The sequence below is a fragment of the Coregonus lavaretus genome (genome assembly GCF_964263955.1).
Source record: "Coregonus lavaretus genome assembly, chromosome: 8".
Classification (NCBI taxonomy): Eukaryota; Metazoa; Chordata; class Actinopteri; order Salmoniformes; family Salmonidae; genus Coregonus; species Coregonus lavaretus.
The window spans coordinates 15210563-15222612 of record NC_139995.1 but is presented as its reverse complement, the minus strand read 5'-3'; the positions used below and the strand labels follow the sequence as shown (position 1 = coordinate 15222612).

Genomic DNA, 12050 nt, shown 5'->3' with positions numbered 1-12050 from the left:
CGTTCTTGCAACATCAGCTGAATGTTTTATAGGTCCAAAAGGCTCCTTAACAGCTTCTACCCCCAAGCCAAACAATTAATCAAATTAATCAAATGGCCACCCGGACTATTGACAAATATTTTCTTAACTCTATTTCTTGAACTGCATTGTTGGTTAAGGCCTTGTAAGTAAGCATTTCACGGTGCATGTGACAAATACAATGTGATTTGATTTGATTTGTATACAAACATTCTACAATCATCACCACAACTGGACAGTTTTTGTGTTATGAGAACATTTGCAGCGACCTACCCTAACGAATGTTATGGGAACTTTCACAGAACCAATTTTGGTTTGCTGGGCAGTTTCTTGTTTGTAACAAAGAGAGCAATTAGGCCTACTAACATTGTGCAAGTAACAATGTTAACGTAAACATAAATCATCCTTCGAATTAAAAATCATATAGGAGCTTGTAGAATTATAATAGTAAATACCTCTTCCAGAATAAAATGTGTAGTAAAACGTCTTACCTGCAAGGCAACCAATGATTGATAGCAGCACAAGTTGTTTCCATAGTAACATCATCTTCAGTTGCCAAGGGCAAATAAGACTCTCATCCAATTGCTTGTGAATGGAATGTTCTCCCTTGAATATGAGAATCTTTGATCTGAGGGGAAGGTAATTAAACAAATAAGTAAAATAAGACATTTTGAGCCAAATATTACAAGCATTCAACATCAGTATGATGATTACAGTATTGCAAAGTTGCACTATTCATGTTCTTTCACAGTTTTTAGAAGACTTGAAAAAAAAACAAAAAAACTGTGAAAGCATTCACCAGACAACACATGCATATGATTTAAGCCATTATACAATGGTTGATTAATTATTTTATTAATTACACTGTATGCCTTTTGATGACTGCATTATGACTAAATGTAATGGAAAATACAGCTGTTGACACATTGGGGGTAAGTAAGGACATATACAGTGCATATAAAAAATGTAATATACACCCAAAACATTTCAATACCAGGTATAGATGCAAAGCCAGTGATCACAATTCCATCGTCTGTGACAATGTCAAATGTTTACCATTAAAGCCTGGTCCAGACAAACTCTTACATTTACATTTTAGTCATACAGAGCGACTTACAGTTAGTGAGTGCATACATTTCCATACTGCCCCCCCCCCCCCCCCCCCCCCCCGTGGGAAACAAACCCACGGGGGGGCAGATACCAAATATCAAACATTGAAGAAGTTTGAATATGATTCAGCTGCAATGAATCGCAGGTTCACAACAGCACCTATTCTGTGGAACTACAGTATATTTTGGACAATGTTATGGAATAGTGACACAGAGAACTGCTAAGTGAGCTTGTTTTTACATTACCAAAGCATCATAGTGCATTTCTTGTCAACCTGAGCAACAAGCACAAATCTGCTACATCGGAGGAAAGAGGGGGTGGAAAAAATTGACCTCAAAAGCTACTTTCCCCAGCCTATTAATAGGAACAGGCAGACAACCTAAATACATTTAGCGGTATACTAATATACAGTTGAAGTTGGAAGTTTACATACACCTTAGCCAAATACATTTAAACTCAGTTTTTCACAATTCCTGACATTTAATCCTACTAAAAATGCCCTGTTTTAGGTCAGATAGGATCACCACTTTATTTTAAGAATGTGAAATGTCAGAATAATAATGGAGAGATTTATTTATTTCAGCTTTTATTTCTTTCATCACATTCCCAGTGGGTCAGAAGTTTACATACACTCAATTATTATTTGGTAGCATTGCCTTTAAATTGTTTAACTTGGGTCAAACGTTTCGGTAGCCTTCCACAAGCTTCCCACAATAAGTTGGGTGAATTTTGGTCCATTCCTCCTGACAGAGCTGGTGTAACTGAGTGAGGTTTGTAGGCCTCCTTGCTCACGCACGCTTTTTCAGTTCTGCCCACAAATATTCTATAGGATTGAGGTCAGGGCTTTGTGATGGCCACTCCAATACCTTTACTTTGTTGTCCTTAAGCCATTTTGCCACAACTTTGGAAGTATGCTTGGGGTCATTGTCCATTTGGAAGACCCATTTGAAACCAAGCTTTAACTTCCTGACTGATGTCTTGAGATGTTGCTTCAATATATCCACATACTTTTCCTTCCTCATGATGCTATCTATTTTGTGAAGTGCACCAGTCCCTCCTGCAGCAAAGCACCCCCACAGCATGATGCTGCCACCCCTGTGCTTCACGGTTGGGATGGTGTTCTTCGGCTTGCAAGCCACCCCCTTTTCCCTCCAAACATAACGATGGTCATTATGGCCAAACGTTTCTATTTTTGTTTCATCAGACCAGAGGACATTTCTCAAAAAAGTATGATATTTGTCCCCATGTGCAGTTGCATACCGTAGTCTGGCTTTTTTATGGCGGTTTTGGAGCAGTGGCTTCTTCCTTGCTGAGTGGCCTTTCAGGTTAAGTCGATATAGGACTCGTTTTACTGGGGATATAGATACTTTTGTACCTGTTTCCTCCAGCATCTTCACAAGGTCCTTTGCTGTTGTTCTGGGATTGATTTGCACTTTTCGCACCAAAGTACGTTAATCTCTAGGAGACAGAACGTGTCTCCTTCCTGAGTGGTATGACGGCTGCTTGGTCCCATGGTGTTTATACTTGCGTACTATTGTTTGTACAGATGAACGTGGTACCTTCAGGCGTTTGGAAATTGCGCCCAAGGATGAACCAGACTTGTGGAGGTCTACACATTTTTTTCTGAGGTGTTGGCTGATTTCTTTAGATTTTGCCATGATGTCAAGCAAAGAGGCACTGAGTTTGAAGGTAGGCCTTGAAATACATCCACAGGTACACCTTCAATTGACTCAAATTATGTCAATTAGCCTATCAGAAGCTTCTAAAGCCATGACATCATTTTCTGGAATTTTCCAAGCTGTTTAAAGGCACAGTCAACTTAAAGTATGTAAACTTCTGTCCCACTGGAATTGTGATACAGTGAATTATAAGTTAAATAATCTGTCACAAACAATTGTTGGAAAAATTACTTGTGTCATGCACAAAGTAGATGTCCTAACCGACTATAGATTGTTAACAAGAAATTTGTGGAGTGGTTGAAGAACGAGTTTTAATGACTCCAACCTAAGTGTATGTAAACTTCTGATTTCAACTGTATAGCCTACTATGCAGCACAATGCCCATACAACATACAACGAGAAAAGCTTACAGTGCCTTCAGAAAGTATTCATGCCCCTTGACTGGGTAAGTCTCTAAGAGCTTTCCACACCTGGATTGTGCAATATTTTCCCATTATTATTTTCAAAATTCTTCGAGCTCTGTCAAATTGGTTGTTGATCATTGCTATACAACAATTTTTAGGTCTTGCTGTAGAATATAATGTAGATTTAAGTCAAAATTGTAACTCGGCCACTCAGGAATATTCACTGTCTTCTTGGTAAGCGACTCCAGTGTAGATATGGCCTTCTGTTTTAGGTTATTGTCCTGCTGAAAGGTGGAATTGTCTCCCAGTGTCTGGTGGAAAGCAGACTGAACCAGGTTTTCCTCTAGGATTTTGCCTGTGCTTAGCTCCATTCTGTTGATTTTTATCCTAAAGAAACTCCCCAGTCCTTAACGATTACAAGCATACCCATAACATGATGCAGCCACCACTATGCTTGAAAATATGGAGAGTGGAACTCAGTAATGTTGTTGTATTGGATTTGTCCCAAACATAACACTTTGTACTCTGGACAAAAAGTTAATTGCTTTGCCAAATTCTTTGCAGTATTACTTTAGTGCCTTGTTGCAAACAGGATGCATGTTTTGGAGAATTTGTATTCTGTACAGGCTCTTTTCCCTCTGCCAATTAGGTTAGTATTGTGGAGTAACTACAATGTTGTTGATCCATCCTCCAGGCTCTGTCGCAGCGGCCAGCGGCACAGCTATCACTGCCCCAACACATACATTCTAAGTGATTTCAATGGGTCTTTCTCCATTCTGATTGTGTTATACCATTCAATTCAACTTTAACAAAAAGAAAAAGCTTTTTAATCAATTTCTGCATTTCCTGCACTCATTTGAGATCATTTCCACACTGCCACATAGGGATACATGATATGGGCAAACAATCTAGGCCTTATTCTTTACCAAATGTTGCAATTGTGATTTGACTTGCGATTTAGAGCAAAACACTTGGGTGAACTGTTGGAATCATGCAAATAGAATGATTATTCTAATTCTATAGTTATAATATAATAGTGGGCACTTTAAATACAGTGTTGTTTGACATGACAACGAATGAAAATGCAAGGGAAGAGTTATTGTGACAGGAAAGGAACCAAAGTGTTTCATAGGGGACTCTATAATCTTTGGCTACATTGAATGTTTTCTCTTAGCTACTTCATGTAGCTAACATATTTTCATTTATCTGTTATTTTACCAGGTAAGTTCACATGCTCATTTACAGCAACAACCTGGGGAATAGTTACAGGGGAAAGGATGAGCCAATTGGAACCTGGGGATGATTAGCTGGCATGAGGGCCAGATTGAGAACTGGGGTTAACACCCCTACTCTTACAATAAGTGCCATGGGATCTGCAGTGACCACAGAGAGTCAGGTCACCCATTTAACATCCCATCTGAAAGACAGCACCCTATACAGGGCAATGACCCCAATCACTGCCCTGGGATATTTCTTTAGACCAGAGGAAAGAGTGCCTTCTACTGGCCCTCCAACACCACTTCCAGCAGCATCAGGTCACCCATCCAGGGACCAACCAGGACCAACCCTGCTTAGCTTCAGAGGCAAGCCAGCAGTGGGATGCAGGGTGGTATGCTGCTGGCAGAAAAACAACACATTCATGCTTCACGTATTCCTCTTTGATTTAGAAGATACTGTTGCACAAACAACATGCTGATTTAGGTCTACACCATCACCATCAGGCTGTATAGCTAGTTGCATTTGCTCTGACTCAGTACATTTATTAGCTAGCTAGCCAGCTAACTAGAGATTAGCATTAACACGATTTTGGCCCAACTTGCTAAGAAAAGACAAACTAGCCGTTTGTAGATGTAAGAAACACAAACTAATAGTGTAATTATAGAACACTAGTGGATTAATATTAAGAAGCAAAGTGAAAACAGCATTGTTGCATGTGCTGCATTGACCATATAGACTGAACGCAAGTGTCTCGTGGTCAAGGAACAACAAATGCGCTCCTTGAGTGACAGGGGGCGGGGCTAGGTCTGTGTGTGGAACACACGGTGTATCACATTTAACAAACCAAACATTCAAATACCATTATAGAAGGTAAAGTAAAAACCAAAACCGGTCCGTGCATCAATACCTGTATATCGTAAAATACGGTATACCGCCCAGCCCTAGGTACAGAGATGAAGTAGCCATTCAAAAATCATGTTAAACACTATTATTGTACACAGAGTGAGTCCATGCAACTTATTATAACTTGTTAAGCACATTTTTACTCCTGAACCTATTTAGGCTTGCCATAACAAAAGGGTTGAATACTTATTGACTCAAGACATTTCAGCTTTTTATTTATAATTAATTTGTAAACATTCTGATAAACATAATTCCACTTTGACATTACGGGGTATTGTGTGTAGGCCAGTGACTAAAATTGTTTTATTTAATCAATTTTAAATTCAGGCTGTAATACAACAAAATGTGGAAAAGGTCAAGGGGTGTGAATACTTTTTGAAGGCACTGTAGGTGGTCATCCAACTTTGTGAAGAATGAAGATCAATACGTTTTCATTTCTGTATATTTCTGAAAAAACGTTATACTCCCATTATAGATCCATTTTTGCAGAGATGGTATATTTCTTGTCGTTTTACCTTGCAATCCATTGAAATTATACATGACATTAATGAACTTGCTTAGATATGTGTGGTACGTATGTCTCTATAGCATATGGTTACAAAGCTTTGAAAGCCTGGTTCTACAGCCAGTAGTTTGAGTGACATTTTTCCTTTGAGCCTGTGCCATACTTGCAAAGTCTGTGAACTGAATTCACAATGCATGATACATAATATTGTCTGACAAGTAATGTAATGGGCCTTTAAAAAAAATCTGATCTGGAACTGGTGCCTATTGTTATAAAATTCAAATTCTAGCATTATTTCAATGGTAAAAACTTTCTTTCCTAATGCTTTGATCTACATCACTGTTACCACTGGTAACTGATATGCCTCTCAGGATTAAGATTCCTAACCCTTCTCCACATTCTTAGAACTTTAAATTTTTGTGGATTAACCCAGTAGGCTACTATCTTTGGCATTCTTAATATAGTAGTAAAATTACATATAAAACTATTGTTTCATCGTCTTGAAAATGTTTACAAAACAAAACATGTAGTCATTTCAATAGCTACAGAATTGTGTATGTGTAGTTTGAAGGGGAGGAATATAGCTTTTATTCCATAGCCATTGTTATGAGTCACATTCTGTGAGCACCAGCCTCCTGCAGCTACCTACTGTTGCCCAGAACACACTCTTCAGGGGGGTGATCTCATTTGGTTATAGATTACATAATCTTCTGGCCAGTGCTGTCTTAGCACCATGCTCCTGGTGCCAGCAATGGTTCCTCATCTGCTGTAATTGTGAGACACAGTGTGTCTCAGAGTGGATTTCCTGGTGTCTTTCAAGTTTTAGGGGGCATTTTGCCACTGTAAATCGTGTCACATTGGATTACACACTTTGAGATCATAGTGGGTAGAAATGTGTGCAACATTCCTCAGTTTGTCTGGTTTGCTCTGCTCCATCCCAGGCATCCTATCCTTCCCAGTCTAATGCAGGGACCCATAGATGACAGACTGTATTTATAATGCATACCTAGAGTATTTTCAAGATGAGCTCTTTATTTTGACAAACTCAGTGGAGACATTGCTTGATATGTTGGATCCCCAGCTTGTGAGAGAAGTCAAGTTGGGCAGCCAACATGTCAAGCAAAATGTCTCCACTGAGTTTATCAAAAATGAAGAGCTCATACTGGAAATAGGCATGCATTACCATTACAGTCTGTCTTCTATTTGGCCGTATACTGTAGTGGTAAGGGTGGCTGGATATCGTTATGCACTGGTGGAGGTGAAGTGAAATGATGAACACGAGATTGCTCTGCCAAATGTAATGATGCGGCACAGTTTCACCTCCACAATAGCTAAGCCTAATGAAAGTCGTTGGCTAAACGTATCCCCGAGTAAATTAGATTACTTCTTGGTTAGAGGGGCTGTTGTTTGGTGCATAATTGATAGAAGAGGTGGTTAAAGGCATCCGTTGTCCCCTGAAGGGACGCATAATTGCAAAGAAACTAATAAGGGTGGGAGTAAAGGAGAGAGGTTCCATCACAACATGAGAAAGAGGGTGAGCTGTTTTCAGATGCAACATTACATCATTTACATTTTAGTCATTTAGCAGACGCTCTTATCCAGAGCGATTTACAGTTAGTGAGTGTATACAGTAATTTATTACTGGAATCAAACCCACAACCCTGGCGTTGCAAACGCCATGCTCTACCAACTGAGCTACATCCCTCCCCTACCCTGGGCCAATTGTGCGCCGCCTCATGTGTCTCCCGGTCGCGGCCGGCTACGACAGAGCCTGGATTCGAACCAGGATCTCTAGTGGCACAGCTTAGACTACTGCGCCACTCGGGAGACCCAACAACACCTATGGCAAACAACGCTGGACCAGCGAGGAGTGTACTGTACAGCTCAAAAGGAGACACTGTTACACAGTAAGTTAGAAAAACAGATAATAGGTAGGCCAGTGTTTCCCCTGTACGCAAAATCATTGCTGATAAATCATGGCTGCCACTGCACTGTTAGATGTGTAGATGTATGCCCCAGGAAGACCCGATCGCACCCCCACCCCCGCCACTGCTTCTGAAATAAATCTTAAAGGAAACACTGGGTAGGCTATTCACCATATGACAAGACAGCAGCATCTAAAACCTCATTCATATTGAAGATCATCTCTAATTCAAGAAAGGATACATATAATTACTGTAATCACTATTATTGCCCTCCACTAGAAAGTCTCTAAGGCCAGTATCAACAAGAAAAATGATTTAAGTTCTAACTTCCACCATGAGCTGTGATTTACCCAAGAAAGATAATTAGCCCATCTCATCTGTAGGCCTCACTATTTACTTTATCCAGCGATCCAGCTGCTGAGTAGACTTAATTTCACATGGGCCAACGAGGATGCATAAATGTTAGTATATCTAAGTTAGGTATTAAAGACTTCGAACAAGGGCATTGAAAGAAGTCTGAGATTGTTTCACAATGAAGGTCTAAATGCTCTGTGCTGAGAAACTGAATGATGTTTGTCCAAGACCAATTAAGTGTATTGACTTGGAATACTTTTTGTAATCTCTGCCCCCTTTCCTTTCCTCGCAGCTTTGTACCATTTTCATCCAATTAAAGAATGGTTTTACATATTCATATGAATACCTCTCCTGAGATGTCTCTGTCTGCTGTTTCAAGTGCGGCTGCCATGGAAGCACATCACATAACACAGAACACTGAGTCACTCCATAAAGGTGTCTGATTGGCATGTTGTTACATACATGCGTGCATAAGATAAATGTGATTAGGACTGACAAACTGGCTGTGACTAAGACCAAAAATGCACAGCACGCAACGATGACTAACATAGACTGAGCTCTAAGACAAGGGAAATGTTATTACGTTTCTCACTTCTGTCACTCAGAGGAACATCATAGGAAAATTGAGTCACAATTGTTTTATGTAGTCTACAGTACATTACAGTATAGCAGATACTGTACATGATGAACTGAAAACAAAAAAGTAAGGCCAAACCTCAAAACTGAAAATGATTTGAAAGATGACCACTTTTATCAACAATCTTGCATTTCAAGACACAATCAATGTCACAAATGTTATCTATTAAACAACATTTCATGGAGCAAGATACTTTCATGGGGAGATATGAAATGTTTTCACACAGTAAGTGAGAGAGTTTGTTTAACACCCAAATAACAGCTGTGCACAAAGGGTGAGATGATTGATAATTATTGGGTCGAAAACATTTCACCCAAAGAGGGAAGGTTCTTATAACTAAGAAAACAGGAGAATTCACTGTTCAAAAGACAACAGGATGCTCCAGTGATTCCCTCAGATGTTAACCAAGGGGCCAATGCATTGGTGAACCCCACAGCTGCTGCAAACCATGGGGCCAGAAAAGTAAGTGCACTTAACAGAGAGTGAGACAGGGAGCAGTGATCCATTCCACAACCCCATCATCGTGGTGGCATATCCCCAGACCCCGATCCCAATAGCCACAGATACATCACTGGGTTGGAGGTGTGGGATGAAGAGAGGGTCAGATGCTTTCTAGATTAGAGCTGTGCATCCATTTACAGCACTATATTCAAACCTCCGAGATTTTTCCAAACAGAAATGCACTTTTTGTACCAAGATTGCCACTCTGATGTTCTTCAGAAGGGATTTCAAAACCAATTGAGCTAAAATAAAAGGGCCACAGTCCTTTCCTCTGTAGCAATGTCAGGGGCATATTGCAGTGTTTAGGAATAATTCAGCACCATAGCTGCTTATGATGTTTTCACCTCTCATTTGGCTGTGCTTGTTAGCCACAAAATGAGATGAGCAAAGCATGCTAGAGAAATCTATAAATAAACATGAATAGAGGAGAGAGGGATCAAATTCCCCAATGAATAGCACATACTTTGAAGATGTATATTGGCTGAGCATGTGCAATTCTGCTGCAGCTGGTGTTCTGTCTTTTTTAAGGGGTCCAAAATATGGTCCAACCAGAAGAGTTTTGAGACATTCATATATGTATTTATCTAAAGGAAATAGAACAAAGGAGAGACCGTTTTGGTCACAAAGGTCCCCCAGAGGGCAGCCAACTGGGATGCAGACAATAATTTGACACAGTCAGAGGAGTCAACGAAAAATACAATAGCGCCAGCAACATAATTAAAAGCATAATTTAATTATGTTGGATGATTAATCACAGTTTAAAATGAAAAAGCTAGAGAGCAAAAGATCCATAAGGTGCACCTGACTGAATTGTATGTGGGGGGAAAAAGGGGCTCTATTGCAACCAACCTCAGCATTAGGCTATCTGCAGTCAGAGCTATGAAGGCTACCTTCTCTGACTGCACGGCACAAAGCAAAGCAGCCCCATGTGGACTTGTGCCCTAGATGAGGAAAAATGATGCCTGAGCAGCAAGATAAATCCCAGTAGCCTGGAGCAGCCATTCAAGGCTCCTGGTGGAGTACTATATCAGCATTATGCATGAGATGATCATGCACAACCATTATCTCCCTAAATGTCTGCTACACACTTCCTTTTTTGAGAGGAAATAGCTTTTTCTACAATTCAAAAGATAGAAAGTTGAATAAGTGCTTGAATCAGGCTGTTAAAATTGTTCACCCTCGCCACTGCCCATATTGGTAAATGGGAACAAACAAGAAAATCCAACTATAACCCTGGCCATATAGGCTATAGGCACCGTGTGAATTGCACTGTAGTTGCCATAACATGCTCAGTTATCAAATAATTTTTATATTTCACACTGCCTTTTCGATTATTGAAACTTCTCAGCATGTCGAAAAATACTAGTAGGCTATAGCCTATGAAAGATTGTAGAATTGATAGACACTCGGACTCGCATGCAACGTAACCACTATTATGAGAGACATTTAAAATAGATGTTTACTTTATGTAGAAGCTTATCAAATCAACGTCAAATAAACACTTACCGAGTTATTAAACAGAAGGCTGTTTTTCCTCTTCATGGAATTGGATGATCAGAGAAAATAGTAGGCTAGTCTATTTCATTGATTCCATTGTCCAAATGATATTATCAATGGTATTTATCGATTGTCTCTACGCCCTTTCCTAAAGAAGAACCATTTTCATAAGAGCTGTGGCTCTCTTATTCAGGATCCCAACGAGAGTTTGCAAGTAAAGGCTGGTCCACTGAATCGCAGCACCACACTTCTCGTAAAGAGCCCCGTAAGTCCGTCTCTCCTCTTCGCTTGGAGGAGATGCTCCTCGTTGTAATCCCTGAAGCACCCACGCAATTAGCTCAGGAGTCACAGGGCTCCAGCTCCGACGTCGGGATACCAACTGTACTCAATCACAGATCCTTTGGTTTAGTCTTTCAACACCTAAGACACTCCGGGAAATGCTGCCAGTCTGAACGAAGACTGAGACAGAGAGACCTCAGAGCTGAGATTTACATTATGCGCATCCCCGTGCTCCAGCCCCGTTGTGAAGCGCTCACTGTTGACACGTGAAAACACGCGCGCAAATGAAATGCACCACTTGTCGGGAGCTCAATACTCATCCTGCATGCTCTAATTTCCACGCATTCAAAGCCAAAAAGATGATCTGAAGTATTTTTTAAATAACATGGCACCCGGTAATTTATAGGCTATACGTTGCCCATTTGGAATTAGTCACAGCCATCCAGATAGAGGGAGTAATTTGAATACCCCGTGGTAATTGCACAGGGAATGTTATGAACATCATACTGTCACTGATATGATTATGCAATTAAGACCAGTATTCAAGTCAATAGGCCCAATTCAAATGTATTCCACAGTAGGGCTATTAGCCTGTATCTATTTACAAGGAGGTATATACGCAATAGTCTACTCAAATATATCACAAATTGTGTTGATCTCTCAACGGTTTACAAAACTAGACTAATCTAGCCTACATGCAACAAATACAGTCCTGTCTAGTCAGTGCACAAACTACCTGTGACAAAACAGCACTCCCTACCGTTGGATCTATCTTTGTTCCTCCAATATTATCTTGAGGGGGTGTCAAGCAAACGTATGTTGGTGGTATCTAACACACCATTGGTTGATCAATGTCACGGCGCGTTGCTCGATTGCATTTGCCTGGGGTGCGTTCAGTACAACATAACTGTGTTCAACGTTTAATTAAACAGAAACGGTACTGTACTGAACGACCAGTTGAAAAATGTTGTGATTATGGTGACCCAGAGGACGATTGTCTATGGTGTGCTGCACCAGGAC

General features: G+C 40.3%; 1 protein-coding gene across 1 annotated transcript in view; it reads right to left on the bottom strand.

Annotated features, from left to right (window-relative positions):
- LOC311133659 (contactin-3-like) overlaps positions 1-564 on the bottom strand; it is a gene marked incomplete at both ends in the record, with an annotated part of 60753 nt that extends 60189 nt beyond the window's left edge. The window contains one exon of the mRNA XM_084167192.1: positions 510-564. Coding sequence (XP_084023318.1) covers positions 510-564 — 55 coding nt within the window. The remainder of the gene's footprint in view (positions 1-509) is intronic.
- Positions 565-12050: the final 11486 nt, after the last annotated feature.